Source organism: Mesoplodon mirus, assembly GCF_964341445.2.
Source record: "Mesoplodon mirus genome assembly, chromosome: 11".
NCBI lineage: Eukaryota > Metazoa > Chordata > Mammalia > Artiodactyla > Ziphiidae > Mesoplodon > Mesoplodon mirus.
Window position 1 is genome coordinate 100,769,281 of NC_138987.1, and position 18,637 is coordinate 100,787,917.

The 18,637-nt window shown below is 38.3% G+C and overlaps 1 protein-coding gene across 6 annotated transcripts in view; it reads left to right on the forward strand.

Moving 5' to 3' along the window:
- The window catches only part of ERC1 (ELKS/RAB6-interacting/CAST family member 1), a 388,985-nt gene that overhangs the window by 142,707 nt on the left and 227,641 nt on the right, over positions 1-18,637 (forward strand). For all 6 annotated transcript variants that reach the window (XM_082635263.1, XM_082635267.1, XM_082635268.1 and 3 more), the window contains exons 9-12: positions 5,377-5,514; positions 6,998-7,138; positions 8,082-8,222; positions 14,190-14,383. In XM_082635263.1, the coding sequence (XP_082491389.1) occupies positions 5,377-5,514; positions 6,998-7,138; positions 8,082-8,222; positions 14,190-14,383 (614 nt within the window). The remainder of the gene's footprint in view (positions 1-5,376; positions 5,515-6,997; positions 7,139-8,081; positions 8,223-14,189; positions 14,384-18,637) is intronic.

Genomic DNA, 18,637 nt, shown 5'->3' on the forward strand with positions numbered 1-18,637 from the left:
TCAAAACACTGCTTAGAGTTCCACATGACTTTGTTAACTCTTGTATCCTCTCATCATTGGAAACACATAACTGGACAAGTAAAATCTAGAGGCCAGTACAGTCTGGGCAAACCCTGATCATTTTGGTAAAGTATAGTTGTGCCTTGTTAGTACATTTCACGGGCCTGCAGGATGGTAGACAAACAATTGCGTAGATCAGGGGACTTAGTGAATTTTTCCTTTTTAGATTCCATTGATTACTGTAGATCTCTTTGGCCAGCTGATTATGACCAGTTCATCCAGACTGTACTTTTACCACTGATACTGAGAGGTATTATTAACCAAGAAGGTAAAGGTCAGAGCCTTTCTGAGTAACTTACTTTGCACAATACATTTGACACTGATGGCTGCTTAGAACAAGTGTGGAGGCATCATCAAAAAAATTCTTTCCTTTAAGTGATGTTCCAAGTAGCTAGGTGACTGCAAGAAGTATTTTGGGATTCCTTGTCCCTTAGAACTACATCCTATAGGAAGTCCCTTCTATAGTTTGCTCAGTGATTAGGGCCTCAGCAGCAGAGTAATCAGTTTCACTTGACTAGGAATAAATCACCCACGTTGAACCATGATAGTTTCTGACAACTGGCAATGCTGATAAAAACCAAAACAAAAGATGTTAAGAAATCTGTGCCACTGTGGAGCTGGTGTGCAGATTTGATGGATTCACGTGCAACATGCATTCTGCATTAGTCTTCCTCCTCTTTCATCAGTTTTTCTCTCTTTGTAAAATAAGAATTGTACGAGGAGAAGAAAGGCTCTATATAATGTAATAATTATTTCTATTTTCTTTCTAGTCCAGTTAACAGGGTTGTACTCTAATTAGAGAGGTCATTTTAAGGAAAACGCCTTCTTTCTCTAAATAGTTATTTAAAAGTGTTTCCTTCTTGAATTCTTCACTCTTAGTTTTTCTGTATGATTTTAGGCTGTATGTATAAACCTGATTGACCCTCCCCCTCCCTATTTATCACCAGGGACACATATATAGAATAAACACCAATTCCTTCGATCTCTACACAATTTTACTCATGCAGAAATTGAATACATGTTAATAGCTGCTTAATGATTTCTTCTTAATACAGATCGGTTGTGCATAAAGTAGGAAGAGCCCATAGAATTATAAAATACATCATTTTCTGCAACAATTTTTATTGATTTTCAGTATTATTAAGTATAAGTTATTAAAGTAAAAGAAGAAACGCTTTTTTAGCTAATGTTAAGTGCTCCTTAGTCCGTGTGTGTAAATAAACTAGCCTCCTTCTATCCCTTGAAAGGCTAAACAGACTGTCCTAATACTATCATGATATTGATCCTGATATCAAGTACCTTTGGTTCTGCCCAACAGCTTTAGTGTGTTATGTTTGACTATACACGGAAGTACGTGGAAGGTGCTCTTCTGCATTGGCAGTGGCTTGGTACCTCCACCCTTCCTTCTTTGCTTCTGTAGGGGAGAATATTTTCATATGTGACTGTAGTAATAACATTGTGTTTATTGATAAACACTACTTAATAACAAGGAATCATTTATGGAAAGATGCTTGAGACATCTTTGTGTGATTCTTCTTTTCTTTCTTTTTTTTCCCCCCATCATAGAACATATTATTTATAGCACAGTGATTAAGAGTACAATTCTGGAGCTCGATTGCCTAATAATTATAGTCTTGTGGTGGAGCTTCAATAGCTGTTATACATAGATTTCTGAAAACAGTGCCTGACACATACCACACTCTCTGTGTTAGTGGCCCCTCGTGTCGCCACTGCCTCTGCCTCCTCCACCACCCCCATCACGAGTAATTTCTTGTTATTTTTATCATATTGCCATTTTAGGGATTCCGTGGTTTCTGTTTCTACAAAATGGAAAGTTTTCCTCTTTTTGGGGGGTAGATATTCTGAGCATATTTAAAGGAGTATTTTTCCACTTAGCATGATTCTGAAACAATCATCTTTATCATTAACAGTCAAGTATGTGCATAACTGATCCAGTTTTTCTCTTAGCTGTTATATTCAAAGCTTTTGTAAATAGTGTATTTTAGATCCTGTGGATAATTGAACTTGGTATAGAATGGGATTTCCACTATATATTTTATAGAAATTGCATAGTAAATACTGAAATGGTGTGATATGGGACTATTAGGGTGAACGGTTTTCACAGCCTCTATATTGGATTAGTTAAAAGAAGAGAATAATGGCAAGATTAACATGATAGCATTCATACACCCCTTGGTTAGCAAGGTGTCTGAACCCAGAGAGCCTTGATCACAAAATCACGATTTTGAGTCACAACCAAAGTGAGGATATATAAAAGGAGTTTTCAGTAGGATTCAGCTGCTGTCCATCAGGATGCTGGGTAAACGGAAAGTGCTTTGTACACACCCATCCTCCCACACACCGCACAGAGCCTCTTTTGGGTTAATGCTCTTGCAGCTGGTTTGCACATATCTGCGTCTACTGCAAGTCTTCCTTGCCGATAGCAGCTTGCCCAAAGGAGACAGCTCTAGTGAGCGCTGCCCTTTCTTCACAGTGGAATGGCTATTTCTGCTCCCCAGGAATAGCCATCCTCTTCCTCCCCTCCAACTCAACAGTTTAGACAGCTGGGTAATTGGATAAGAAAGTAGCTTAGGGAGAACTTGTTAATGGGGATTTTGCCTGGTTTAGCAGCTTCTGCACCTGAGTATATCAGGAAAAGTCTTTTTGTTTGTTGGTTTGTTTGGGTTTTTTTTGTTTGTTTTTGCTGGCAAAGAATAATGGATCCCTTTAATACTTGGACTACATACAAATTATACAAGTGGAATTGTTAACAGTTAACGTCTTAATTTTTTCTTAGATGCTGATGATGGAGGAGAAAGAGGGGTATAATCCTTATTATGCATGTAAGGGCTGTTTGTATATTAGGTGGGCTCATAAAACAAATCTCTGTTTTCTTGTATGTAAAACTTGGTTGGTTCTATTAAATTTTATTTTTTTAAAAAGGTGGTTGTACTGCTCTTTCTTGGTAAAAAAAAGTCTAATCAACAGAATGAGCATATCTTTTTTTTTTGTATAAGGTTTATATGTCAGCAACTAAGATGACCCGCACAGCTGGTTAAACATGTAAACACCAGGGCATTGCCATCTGTATGTTATGGAGTACTAGATTTTTAAGTGGCAAAATCTATTTAGTGGTTGTGAATTTACCTAAGTATTGATACATATGAGATTCCAATAGGAGAGTCTGATTAAACTAAAGGAAACTAATGCTTTTCATATGTGATGGTCTTTCCTCTCACAGTATGCTTTGGACTTTATTGGCATAGAAAAGACTGGAGCCAATTTCAATGGTTCACCTGTAGGATTCTTCCTTTGTTAAAGAGTGAAAATCCAAGCCTTACAGTACTCATGGTTCCCTATTCTGAGTTCACTGAATCTTTCCGCTTAGCTTATTTGTTCTGCTGTGGAATTCTCATGGACTGTAGAGAGGGACCTTTTTTTCTTCCCCTGGGAAGGGTCTGCTTGGAATGAAGCAGACCCTTCAAGAGCTTATATTAAATTGATTGATGCAGGAATTATTGGAAGGTTGGATTTAGGTTCTTTTGTAGTTCTTTTCTTGGCAGAAGTTTATGTGTATGCCTAAATACAGTTTATAAAAATCCAAGCTTATGTATTATTTACTGACTAATGAGCCAATATTTATTATAGACCTGATGTGTGCCAGATACGAAGACACAAAGCTGGGGTAGAGGAGTAGGATCCAGTCTGTTTGTGGAGATGTGTATGGAATGAGTAATAACAGTGTGGTTGGAGATTCGCGTTATAATGTAGAGATAAGTGGGAGAATGGAGGCAAGTGTATAGATAGAGAAAAGAATGGGGGATGTGTATATGTATGTATATAGATCAATACTTTGTTCACGTGTGATGGCATACAGACTGTGGTCATCTTATTGTCATGGAGGTAAGAGCAAGAAAGTCATCCCAAAGCAGATAACATTTATGTTGCTTTTTGAAAGCCATGTGAAATAAACCAGCTAGTTCAAGAGTAGATGATGATAATATATTCTCCTGCTTCATTTTTCTCCGTAGGACTTATCACCATCCTACATACTATGTTCATTTCATTCATTCATTCCTTGTCTACCGTATTAGGATTAAGCTCTTTGAGGGTAGGGATTTTTGTCCGTTTGGATTAATTCTTTATCCTCAACACCTAGAAAACTGCCTAGCATGTCGCTGAATGAAAGAATGAAGTTTGTGAATTTTAGAATAGTTGTCTTACTTATTTTCCTTTTGCTTATTAAGAATATCTCTCTACAGTTCCTCCATATTTTTGCTTACTGTTTTTCATTGTGTGTACGGGAGTCTCCCTAGTGATAATATGCTGTTTCCACGCTGTTTCACAAACCCATCCCCTATTTTCCATCTCTCTTAGCTCATTTAGTTTCCAAACTCTCTTACCTGAATTGATATGATCTCCTAGCTGTTTTCATGTCTCTACGTAACTCCCCTTAGATATTGAATATCTTCTCCACAGCTATCAGAATTATCAGTCTGAAATACAGAACTGACCGGACCATTTCTTTGCTTAAAAGTCCCTTATAGTTCCCATCTGTCTAGAGTAAAATGTGTGCTCGTTAGGATGGCACGGAAGCCCATCCATAGCTTGGATTCAGCTACATCAAGTCCCCTTCCCATCTTATAATGAAAATGGGTCTGTTCATTTTTCTTTGTGTCACTAGTGCCTGGCATATAATAGAGAATTCACCAATCGTTTTTTGAGTAAATGAATGCGTACTAGTGTATATAAAGGAATGAATAACTATAATAATAAATTTCATTGAAAATGCTTGCTGTTCAAATAAAAGATGATATAAAAACCTAACTTGAACACTAGCATTTAAGAACAGTTTTTCCTTTTTACGGCTGATTTGTTTTTCTTAGCGTACAGCTGTTCAACTCGCTGTCCTCCCTCAGCATTTTTTAAAGGAATCTCTCTGGGCATTTGCACTGTTGCTTTGGAAGTAATCCAGTTTCTCATGGCTTTCCTCTCTGTAGGTCGTAAGACCCTTTATCCCCATCCCTATATGTTGGCTCTTCTCTCCCTAGCTACTTTCCTTATTTCTTTATGGAGATTTACGACTCTGCATGTATAGCCATACCCATGTGTATGTCTTTTCTCTCTTCTGGCTATAAATTCTCAGTTTAAAGCTTTGCATGACGTTCTAAGACCCTTAGGGTTACATTATTTCTACGGGGCACCCACTGACCACCCTGATCTACCTGTTTCCAACTTAAAATGATTTTTATTGTGACTGTTTGTGTTTCTCTTGATTTCCTTCCCCCCCCCCTTAAACGTGTGTGCACAACTCAGATTGACAATCTCCAAGAGCAACTTAGAGACAAGGAAAAGCAGATGAGCAGCTTGAAGGAGCGAGTCAGGTCCTTGCAGGCTGACACCAGCAGCACCGACACCGCCTTGACGACTTTGGAGGAGGCCCTCGCCGAGAAGGTGGGTGACTGGCCCGGACCCCCACAGACACGTTTCTCCTGCTGTCTCGGTAATCCGAAAGTCACTCTAGTGACGAGACTTGATAGAGGAGGCAGGAGACGTCACCGTGGCAGAAGGGAAGAGAGCTGCCTGTCCTGTTGCCGACGTACCCAGGGTGAGGGGGAGAAGATTCGTTTTGTTGTTGCCAATTTAAGCATCTGTTGCTAGGCAGGATGGACTCCGTGCTGGAGGGCAGTGGCTGACGTTTCTAAAGAATCAGCCGTGCGCTCCCTGTTTACTGTGTTCTTTTCATGTGTATGGTCAGCTAGAATTCGGTGATGTGGGGATGTCAGACACTGACCGTCAGGAGGCAGCATTAGGCCTCTTTTACTGTGCCGCCCTGGGATCTAAGATATCCGTGGATTTTAGTTATTAATACGGTGTACTTGCTGTTTTTCTAGTCGTGGCCTTGCCACTTCATTGTGAGCAAACCTAGTTTTTTCAGGAATGGTTGACTAAATAAAGAAGTGGCGCAACATGACAAGTGTTAATGTCTTGGAGGAGGTTTAAGGACTCTTGGTGGGGCATTTTAATTGGATTCTTCTTCTTATTATTATTTTTTCTTTAGGGAATGGGGTTACTGTTCCTTAAGCCTCTTGGACTCAGAATGTTTCAGGCTTCCTGCCCAGGGATCAAGGCTTGATCCCCGAATATATTCAGAAATAATACCCATAAATATACTTAAATTGCTTCAACTTTCAAACTTCCTGAGTATCTGTTGACAGAAGTTTTAATGGTTTCTCTTTTCTTTATCCTTCTTTATGCTTTAAGCTCAACAAATCATAATCTCTCCAACCTCCTCCTTTTTGCTGTGTGAGTTGTGAGTTGTTTCCATTGCTTTGTAGGCAACATGTGAATTATATATAGAAAAGAAATATTTGCTACTTATTGTCCTTAGAGTATATGTATAAGTTTTTTGTTGCTTGGGATTTGAATAAATGAGATTATTCCAAAAGAATACTTCAGGGACATCTAATACTAATTAAGGTTATAGGAAAAGAAACCTAGGGGAATCAAAAGAACAAAACCACATGTATGTTAGGGCAAGATAGGTTGGAAGGTTGAATTCTTTAAAAGGTAAATTATTAACAACCTTTCACTGTCTTTTTTTTTTTTTTTTTTTTTCTTTTTGCGGTATGTGGGCCTCTCACTGTTGTGGCCTCTCCCGTTGCGGAGCACAGGCTCCGGATGCGCAGGCCCAGCGGCCATGGCTCATGGGCCCAGCCGCTCCGCGGCATATGGGATCCTCCCAGACCGGGGCACGAACCCGTATCCCCTGCATCGGCAGGCGGACTCTCAACCACTGCGCCACCAGGGAGGCCCTTTCACTGTCTTTTGAATGGAGGATGGAAGTGTGAAATTTTATCAGCTAGAAGCTGAACTGCAGTCATATGATAGAAGTACGAAAGGAATTTTCTCATGTATTGATGTGCTCTCTTATCAGGAGCGGACAATCGAACGCTTAAAGGACCAGCGGGACCGAGATGAGCGAGAAAAGCAGGAGGAAATTGATAACTACAAAAAAGATCTTAAAGACCTGAAAGAAAAAGTCAGCCTATTGCAAGGCGACCTCTCAGAGAAAGAGGTCAAGATCACCAAAATGGAATTATTTGGTTTGCTTAGCCAGTGCATTGTGTGTATATGTTGTTGGTGTTTACATAATGCATATAAAAAAAGGATCTGTTGGAAGATTTAAAGAATCTTCTTATAGCAGGGATTATTTCAGGAAGCTTTGCAGAGATGTAGTAGATTGAATCATTTATTTCCTAAGTCTTACCTCTTACCTCTTCCAGCTGTTATGAGTTGGCTTCTTACTTGTTAATGACACTTTACAGATCCTAAAATAACAGTATTTCTCCAGTTACATTTGGAGGAATATTGTGCTAATGGTGAGGAAGCTGATAGACGAACGGAATATGCACAGGAGGACAGTCTATTTACATCAGCTCTTAACGATCACCTCAACATTGGCAGAGAAATCTTAAATGATTGTTGACCAATTAGGTGACTTAATATACTTTGATTTTACGTTTGAAGAATCTTGTCGATGTCACCTAAATAGCAAAAATGCCTGATGCCTTGTGATCAGATAATCATGAGCTTTAGGGACATTCTCAGGGTTTTCTTTCTAGTATCTTTAGGAAAATTTATGGGAATTTAAGTTTCTAATAGAATGTTTCTTCCAAAATTAGAAGAGAAGAAAAAAGTCAGTGTAGCTACTAAGGTTGACTGCTTACATTCACAAAGCTTGACCTACTTCGATTTATTTTGTGGGAATGGACATGTATTGGTAGAGCTCTTTAAATCACTTTTCAGTTGGTATTTCTTGGGAATTCATTTTGTTTCAGTTAGGACTTGAAAGCCAGAGCTAATGTTTTTGTTCTGTATTTCATGTTCTTGAAATGGAAATATGTCAGTATATGCTAATAGAAAGAAACTACAAACCACCAGGAAAATAAATTTAAGAATTTAATTCTCCATTTTGTTAATAAATAGTATTTATTCGAGATGTATGTTGCTTCTTTTAGGCTTCACTCTTGGATCTGAAAGAGCATGCTTCTTCCCTGGCTTCCGCAGGACTGAAAAAGGACTCACGGCTTAAGACACTAGAAATTGCTTTGGAGCAGAAGAAGGAAGAGTGTCTGAAGATGGACTCGCAGTTGAAAAAGGTTAAAGAAAACTTTTCCAATTTCTTGCTTTGCTTTATTTATTTATTTTTTTTAAGTTTCCGCTTTATAACAAAGTGAATCAGCTATACATATACCTATATCCCCATATCTCCTCCCTCTTGCATCTCCATCCCATCCTCCCTATCCCACCCCTCTAGGTGGTCACAAAGCACCGAGCTGATCTCCCTGTGCTATGCGGCTGCTTCCCACTAGCTATCTGTTTTACATTTGGTAGCGTATATATATCCATGCCACTCTCTCACTTCGTCCCAGCTTCCCCCTCCCCCTCCCCGTGTACTCAAGTACATTCTCTACGTCTGCGTCTTTATTCCTGTCCTGCCCCTAGGTTCTTCAGAACCTTTTTTTTTTTTAGATTCCATATATACGTGTTAGCATACGGTATTTGTTTTTCTCTTTCTGACTTAACTTCACTCTGTATGACACACTCTAGGCCCATCCACCTCACTACAAATAACTCAATTTCGTTTCTTTTTATGGCTGAGTAATATTCCATTGTATATATGTGCAACATCTTCTTTATCCATTCGTCTGTTGATGGACACTTAGGTTGCTTCCATGTCCTGGCTATTGTAAATAGAGCTGCAATGAGCATTGTGGTACATGACTCTTTTTGAATTATGGTTTTCTCAGGGTATATGCCCAGTAGTGGGATTGCTGGGTTATATAGTAGTTCTATTTTTAGTTTTTTAAGGAACCTCCATACTGTTCTCCACAGTGGTTGTATCGATTTACATTCCCACCAACAGTGCAAGAGGTTTCCCTTTTCTCCACACCCTCTCCAGCATTTATTGTTTCTAGATTTTTTGATGATGGCCCTTCTGACTGGTGTGAGATGATACCTCATTGTAGTTTGGATTTGCATTTCTCCAATGATTAGTGATGTTGAGCATCCTTTCGTGTGTTTGTTGGAAATCTGTATATCTTCTTTGGAGAAATGTTTGTTTAGGTCTTCTGCCCATTTTTGGATTGGGTTGTTTGTTTTTTTGATATTGAGCTGCATGAGCTGCTTGTATATTTTTGAGATTAATCCTTTGTCAGTTGCTTCATTTGCAAATATTTTCTCCCATTCTGAGGGTTGTCTTTTCGTCTTGTTTATGGTTTCCTTTGCTGTGTAAAAGCTTTTAAGTTTCCTTTGCTGTGTAAAAGCTTTTATTTTTGTTTTTATTTCCATTTCTCTAGGAGGTGGGTCAAAAAGGATCTTGCTGTGATTTCTGTCCTAGAGTGCTCTTCCTATGTTTTCCTCTAAGAGTTTTATAGTATCTGGTCTTACATTTAGGTCTTTAACCCATTTTGAGTTTATTTTTGTGTATGGTGTTAAGGAGTGTTCTAATTTCATTCTTTTACATGTAGCTGTCCAGTTTTCCCAGCACCACTTATTGAAGAGGCTGTCTTTTCTCCACTGTATATTCTTGCCTCCTTTGTCAAGAATAAGGTGACCATATGTGCGTGGGTTTATCTCTGGGCTTTTTATCCTGTTCCATTGATCTGTATTTCTGTTTTTGTGCCAGTACCATACTGTCTTGATTACTGTTCTTTCTTTGCTTTAAATAACAGCATAGTAGAAAACTCTATAGTGTCCATATGGAATAACTTACCAGTGGAGTAATAATCTCCTAAAATTCAAAATACCATTTATCCCTTGATTAATTCTCTTGGCATTCTTGTCCGATTTTACTTTACTCCTGAGAGTCCCCGAACTCTTAGAAAATTGGCAATTCAGAGTAAGATTAAAATATGCAGCTCCTTTATAGATGAAATGTAAGACCACAATGTAAAAATCTCAATTATCTGATATTTTTCTTCTATTAGCATTAGGCTTCCTGGAAAGAGATAATTTAACAGTGATAGTCACCCATACCAGTGAATATTAGAATTTGGTACAGGTATTTACTATCCATTTCATTGATTTATACCTCTCTAATACTTATATGGCAGTTGGTAGTTTTCAAAGCACTTTCATACTTATTATCTCTGAGTTACCAACTCTGATTAATTGGGTCCAGTTCATGTGGTTACTGATGAAAAGGGGGCCCAGCCTAGTATTGAGACTTGGTGGTGTTCTTTTTCCATACATTGGGTGTGTTCAGCATGAACACCTCGTGATGAATCATTATTTAGGGTATGCCAGAAATGAAGTCATATTCTTAAGCTAAGGAAAGGAAGAAAATCCAGTAGCTTAAAGTTACTTTTGAATAAGTAGGAGAATACTTTTTTTTTTTTCCGGTACGCGGGCCTCTCACTGTTGTGGCCTCTCCCATTGCGGAGCACAGGCTCTGGACGCACAGGCTCAGCGGCCATGGCTCACAGGCCCAGCCGCTCTGCGGCATGTGGGATCTTCTTCCCAGACCGGGGCACGAACCCGTGTCCCCTGCATTGGCAGGCGGACTCTCAACCACTGTGCCACCAGGGAAGCCCGGAAAATACTTTTTTTGAGATTAACTAATTCAGATTTGGTAATTGACTTTTTTACCCCTCACTAAATAAGTGGAAGTAATTTTCTATTTAATGTTGGAATATTGAAGATAAGTCTGTTAGATGTATTTAGGATTATGAAACTGAGCAGTAACTGACAAGAGTAATAAATGTTATTCACTAATATTCCAAACTTGCCTATTTATGACAATCCCACATTTTCTCTTTATTTATTTTTAATCTCCTTGTTATCATGATACTTCTATAGCTGGTCATTTTTATGATCTCTTAAACTTTGTGTTTAGGTTCATGAGAAAAAATAAAGTTACCTTTGGATAGAGGACTTGGTGGCTTCCCCCTACTCTGATTTATTACTTGTTTTTCTACTAATTGCCATTTTACTTTTCATATTTTCCCTTCTTTCATTCTGGACGACTGTAAATTTTCATTTTAATTAATTAGTGATGTTTTCCTATTATACTCCTCCCACAGCGCCCTCCTCCAACCTAAATATAGGTTGCTCTAGAGTTTGCAATATACATTTTCACTCTTTTCTTTTTCCTCAGCTTTTTCAATGCCAGAAATTGTATATATTTAAGGTGTACAACATGATGCTTTAATCTATGTATGCGTTGTGAAATGGTTACCACAGTCAAGCTAATTAACACATTCATCAACCTTAAATAGTTACCTTTTTTCATGTGTGTGGTGAGAACACTTTTTAAAAATTGTAGTATAGGGGCTTCCCTGGTGGCTCAGTGGTTGAGAGTCCGCCTGCTGATGCAGGGGACACGGGTTCGTGCCCCGGTCCAGGAGTATCCCACATGCCGCTGAGCGGCCGGGCCCATGAGCCATGGCCACTGAGCCTGCGCGTCTGGAGCCTGTGCTCCGCAACGGGAGAGGCCACAGCAGTGAGAGGCCCGCGTACAGAAAAAAAAAAAAAAAAATTGTAGTATAATTGACATATAACATTTTATTAGTTTCTGGTGTACAACATAACAACTCAATATTTGTATATATTGCAAAATCATCACCACAGTAAATCTATTGAACATCCATCAATATACATAGTTATAAATTTTTTTTCTTGTGATGAGAACTTTTAAGATTTATTCTCTTAGCAACTTTCACATATGCAGTACATATTTATAGTCACCATGCTGTACATCACATCCCCAGGACTTACTGTTTTGTAACTGGAAATGTGTACCTTCTGGTCACCTTCACCCATGTCGCCCACCTCTGACTCCCCGCTTCTGGCAGGCTGCCGGTCTTTTCTCTGTATCGATGAGCTTGGTCTTTTTGTTTTTGTTTTAGATTCCATATATAAGTGCAATCATAATGATATTTATCTACTCTGTCTGACTTATCTCACTTAGCATGTTCTCAAGTTTCATCCATATTGCGGCAAATGAAAAGACTTTCCCCCTTTTTATGGCTGAGTAATATTCCTCTGTGTGTGTACATACATATATACGTACATACCACATTTTCTTATCCATTCATCCACTGATGGACACTTAGGTTGTTGAGAACACTTTTTAAGATGTATTCTCTTAGCAAATTTCAGGTATGCAACACAACATTGTTAACTAGAGTCAATATCGTATACGTTAGATCCCCAGGACTTATACATCTTATAACTGAAAGTTTGTACACTTTGACCAACATCTTCCCATTTCCCCCGCCCCCAGCCCCTGGCAACCACCCTTCTACCCTCTGCTTTTACGAGTTCACCTTTGTTAGATTCCACATTATAAGCAAGATCTTACATGTTTTTAATATGTGGCATTTCCTTCTCATTCTTCCTTGGAGTGTCCATTTCTCTGCTTACATTGCCCCTCTGTTCTTGGATGTTGTCTCCTTTTCCCCTTAGCGCCTTTAACTATTTTTTAAAAATATTTTATTTATTTATTTATTTATTTGGCTGTGTTGGGTCTTAGTTGTGGCACGTGGGATCTTCATTGTGATGCATGGGCTCTCTAGTGGTGGCACAAGGGCTCCAGAGCGCATGGGCTCTGTCGTTTGTGGCACGCAGGCTCTCTAGGCGCGGAGGCTCAGTACTTGTGGCACGCGGGCTTAGTTGCCCTGCGGCATGTGGGGTCTTAGTTCCCTGACCAGGGATCAAACCAGTGTCCCCCACACTGGAAGGCGGATTCTTAGCCACTGGACCACCAGGGAAGTCCTGTGCCTTTAGCTATTTATCATAGTTGCTTTAAATTCCCTGTCTGATAATTCCAACATCTGTGTCAAATATATGAGTCTTATTTTTTACTAGCAGGGGCTAGAGTGGGAGAAATGCCCTTTCCCCAGGTGGGATAAAGCTCTGTTAAAATTTTTACTCCTGAGGGTCTGTCTTTGGATAGAGTACGCTTTGGGCATATTTCACAATTGTTACTCTTCCCCTCCTGGAGCCAGAACCACAAGGGGATTTTTGTTGGCTCTTCACTGTGAGACCCTGGTGTAGTTCCTGGATTAAAGCCCATGAAAGTATGGGCCCCCCCTAAAACCGCCGGCCCTGGGACTTTTCTCACTCTTTTGCTTGTACGTCCACACTCAGCCCACAGCAGTTCCTTAAAATTACCACTTAAGTGTTTCTGCTCACAGCTTCTGCTCCAGGTGAGCAGATCTCAGCTTCAGCTCTGTGGGTTTGCCAGTGTCTCTTGATGTTGGAGGGGTAACTTCTCCTGTGACCTCAGTTCTCTGATAGGTCCTAGAAAAATCATTGATTTTCTGTTTTTCAACTTTTTCTTGTAAGAAAGGTAGTGATGACTTCTGAGTTTTTTACATGTTGAAACTGGAGTTACAGTAGTTTCCCGTATGGAACAGGCCTACTCATTCTTGTTTTATGAAGGTATTTGTATGAATTTTGCTGTTTAGAATAAAATCTAAAATAATAATGTAATAAAAATAATTTATTAATTATATTTGGGAATCAGCTTTAGTTTTATTCATTAACACATAACTGTTTATGGAATCAATAAGTTACCTATGCCCAGGAATTTGAAAGTAGATCACAGAGATCTTAATTAACAATATACCTGTCTTATACAGCTTTTTTAGTTCTGGTAGATGTTGAATGAATTTGACTATTTTATCATGTCTGTTTCTAAAGCAGGGCAGTGAAATAAGTCAGACAGAGAAAGACAAAAACTGTATGATCTCACTTATATGTGGAATGTAAAAACCAAAAACCAACCAAAAACTGAACTCATAGATACAGAGACCAGATTGGTAATTGTCAGAAATGGAGGGCTGTGTGTGTGTGTGTGTGTGTGTGTGTGTGTGTGTGTTTGTATAATGGGTGGAGGTGGTCAAAAGGTACAAACCTCCAGTTATAAAAAAAAATTGTAACTGTGTAGTGATATTTTGTCTGTGTAATATTTAAGCAGAGAAGACCTTATAAATTGAAGGCTAGCTATTAGATGTTTGATAATACCCTGTTGAAATTGGAGTATAGGTGGCTTTTGGGGACATGGTTTGCCCACTACCACTGTATGTATATCTGATAGAATTTGGACATTTTCTTTGTAGGCACACGAGGCAGCACTGGAAGCCAGAGCCAGTCCAGAGATGAGTGATCGAATACAGCAATTGGAGAGAGAGATTGCCAGGTACAAAGATGACTCTAGCAAGGCCCAGGCAGAAGTTGACCGCCTCTTGGAAATCTTGAAGGAGGTGGAAAATGAGAAGAATGACAAAGATAAGAAGATTGCTGAGTTGGAAAGGTAAGGAAAGGGAAGCTGAAGAGGCACTCTCTATGTTAGAAAGGTTGAAGGATGGTTTTAAAACTATGTACTTTTCGGGACATATTTTTCCAATATATCTGCCTCTCTGAATTTACTTTATTACCTACTTTTTATTCTAAGTCAGTGTAACTTCATTTTTGTAGTCTCTGAAAGGCAACACAGAGTGGGAATAGATTAGGAAGCTATGGACTTCAGCATCATTGATTGGAAAGAGAAAGTATTCATTGATTAAGAAATGAAAGTTTTCTACTGGCTAATCAAGAGAGTGCAGATAGCCACTTGCTCTCTAATTATTTATTTATCTGTTTAAGGAACAAATGAACCTCAAGTTCAAGGAGTTAAAATTTTTAATTGGTTTACACCTTTTATGTTGAGCTGTTGCTCTTTTGGGCTGTGAATTTTTAGACTCTGTATTGTGGAGAAGCAAGCTATTACATTGGTACATAGGTCAAATTTAGAAGGAGGGACATTTTGAGGACAATTTAGGAGACTTGGATGTGATTTTTTTTTGATCTCTGACTTTGACTTCTTCAAAATGAGCTTTGTTTAAACAGAACCAGCCAGATAGCTCTCTTGGAATTTTCTTTGCCTTTTTTTCTTGTTAGGGTATTTTGAACTAAAGATAAAGCATATGCCTCTTGGCCTCTTCCTTTATACCATGCATTTAACATAAATTCACAAGTGCATAGAAATACTTCTTCCAGTAGAACTGCATTTATCACTGTATTCTGAACAGTCAGAGAGACTGGCAGTGACAGAGTGAAGTCATTAATCCGCGTGACTCCTTTGAGCCTGATTCATAGAAGTATTTTATTTTCATGCTCTTGAATGTTGGGAAGTAGTAGAATACTTTCATAAGTTGTTTACTGAGTTTTAAATTTTTAGCATATTGGTAGACTTGATATTTTCCCCTAGAAGTAATTTTTTCCTCTTGTTCTGTACCCATAGAATTTTGATTTTCAAAAAACTAAAAGGATAAAGTCCAACCCTCACAATTCTTCTTCACTAAGTTGAAAGTGTGAATAAATGATCTGATCACCTACTCATTTGTTTCCTCTTATTTTGATATTAACTCTATTCATGTTTTCTGGTCTGGTTCTGGATAAGATGGGTGGATAAAATTCTTTAAATCAGAATTAACAAGTTATCAGAGTCTCAAGATTAGATTATGTATGTTTTTTGTACGTCTTCTCTGCACTGCATCTTTACCCCCAGCACACGTGCGTGTGCACACACACACACACACTCTCTCCTTACATACTTACATGAGTACATGCCTTTCTTTGCTTTTGTGTCACCCTGAAATCAACAGTACTTCATAGATTTTATTTATTTTTTATTTTTTTTTGAAATCAGACTTTTATTCAAATCTTAACTCTATAGATTTTAAAATACGATACTTCTGATGGATTAGTGACTTCCCACTAAATGTATTTCAGTATTTCAGAAAAGAAATTTCTTGATAAAGTTTTATTTTTCAGTTTGATTTTTTTGTATTAGAGCTCTGCATTGAAATTATTGCTTGCTATTCCAGATACCTTGCTTGAAAAATGTTTCAATTCATTTTTGGATTGAAATATATATTTTTGGATTGAAACATATATGATATATATATATCAGATTTATTACAAGGAATTGTCTTGCATGATTGTCAGCAGCTGGCTAAGCAAGTCTGAAATGTGTATGGGAAAGCTGTCAGGAGGAGATCACCTGCAGGATAGAAGTCCCATGAGCACGGGCCAGAACTGTGGTCCGCAGGCAAAATTTCTTTTCTTTCCTTGGGAAACCTGCTTTTAGGGCCTTCCAAAGAATTGAGAGATGCCCACTTCTATTATCTGGGATAGTAATCTCCTTTACTTAAATGGATTATAGGCTTTACTTATATCCTCAAAATACCTTCATAGCAACATCTAGATTAGTGTTGGTAAGTTAACTGGGTGCTGTAGCCCACCCAGGTTGACACTTCAAGAAAGTCATCACCTGGTGGCTCTGGATAGTCTCCACAGATGACTTTAAGGGAGAAAATAATAGTAAAAACAAACCTAAACATTGACATGTTATATGAGTAGATTGACTTAGATTAGCATGAGGAACCCAAAATGTAAATTGAATATTTCTCTTCTAAAGTGAGCATATTATAGTTTCTATTTAGATGCGTGATGAATAGCCTTTTCTTTGGCATAAGGTTTAAAATGTTTAGTAATGTAGGCTGATGAAATTCTGATAGTAGTATCTTTTCAGACTCCTGAAAGACTGCTTGTTGTCTGCTCTTTCACTTGTGTCCCTTTAGCTAAATACCCATGCCATGGCAGTATACTGGGAGCATTATCCCCCGTGCATAATTTTGCTTCTGTATTTGCTTTATTACATTTTTTTTTCTGATACAGAAGCACTAATGAATCTGCAGAGTTTGGTGTTTGCACTAGAAATCCTCAATTTACTCTAATGTGAGGTTTATTTAAATTAGATTCAGCATCCCACTTAGAAACTTATATGTTTGGAGAATGACACCCGTCTTCTGATTTTTCACATAACTTAGGTATAAAGGATTGCCTTTGGTTTATGAAAGTTAGGAATTTTCAGTGATGTAAAGAATAATAGAATGTTATTGTGTAACCTAAATAATTTATAAGAAATTTAGATTTACTATATTTCCTGATTTGTGGGAATATAAAAACTGGAATTTTAATGGATATAGATTTCATTTGGGGTTGTGTTTTGAAATTTATAAGAGGGATTAAAAGATGAGAAGAAAGGACATGTTTTCTTAGACATGTTTAATCTTTGAAAGCTCTAAAGTTCTTTTCATTCCTTATTGCTTTTACCTGGTTACTCTCCCTTTAAATATGCATCTCTAAAAACGCTACTGTTAGTCAGATTTGTAGTTATCAAGCTCTTGAGAACAGTAGCCAATCTGTGAGTTGTTTTTCACTCCATAACTCACTCTCCTCCTTGCCACAAAATATACCCTTTCCTTCTTCATTAATTAATGAATTAATTTTTCTACTTATGAAGGCTCTAATTTGCTGGTCACTGTTCTGTGCTCTGGGGACACAACAGGGAACAAAACAAACAAAATCTCTGCCTTCAAGGAGTTTATCATCTAGCCTCAGAAGACCAAAGCTCCAGCAAGGAGCGGACTTTTCCTCTGTAGGCTGGCAGAGGCGTTCTTCCACAGCTTGCCGGTACCTAGAAATTTCAGTGAGGAGGTTTCCATTCGCGGTCTGGTAGAGCTCTCCTGGGAAGTAATACTTAACATACTCAATTAATGTGTGCCCCAGGATACAGAATTATTATAGAAAAGGGGCTTCTTGTTGAACTTCAGACTCTTAAGTCTGGTCTTCTAATTTTTGTGACCAGTATTAAATGATAATGGTTTGCGAGGTTGTTTGGATCCTAGGCCCCTAATTTTAGGTCCTAGAACTGTAGCGTGGATGGAGGTGTGAAATGGAGAGGGAAAGGCGGGGTAGTGTGCTGCTCTTGGTACTATTCTGACAAAGGCAAGAGAACCAGGAATCAGTGTTGTTATTTACACACACACACACATACGTATAGGTACTTAAACACAGTTTGGGGCCAGTCTTGTAAGTAGTTATAATATTAGGAGGAAACTTAGTTTCTCTGCTTTGTGATGGTCACTTTCATTTTCTTTGCTGTCTTTTCCAGACCTCATCTAGAACTATTAGTTCTAGGCTTTTACATCATGATTAAACTTAAATTTTGTGGACTAGCAAGAGAACTTAACCTGTGTTTATAATGTTTCCAAGGGAACTACATTCTGATTTATAAACAACTGGCTCTGTTAAAAAACTGGTATATGATCTATTCATAAGATCTGGAGCTGCTTGATTTTTTTTTTTTTAAGTAAGGATGTTCCCAGCTTGCTCAGAATTCAGGCTCAAGGTAGTTTGCCCCTGAATTAACTGTCTAAATTGCTAAAGCGGTAACTGTTAACCTCATTTTGGTAAGTGAGAGGAATCTATACTTCTGTAGTTCAAGATCAAAATAATGAACTGAGCTTGAACACAAAGAATGGGGTCGTTTTCCTATCATGCCAGGAGTGAGATTTAGTCTGTGGTGTTATTTGCACGTGTGCATGTGTAAGAGAAGGTACTTCTCTGGTGGTATTTGGAGAATTTAGGGAAGATAGTTGCTAGGCTTAAATCCTCATGGCTCGAGGATATGACCTTTTAAGTTTTTTTATTTGCTTTTAAAGCTTACTAGTATCTGAAA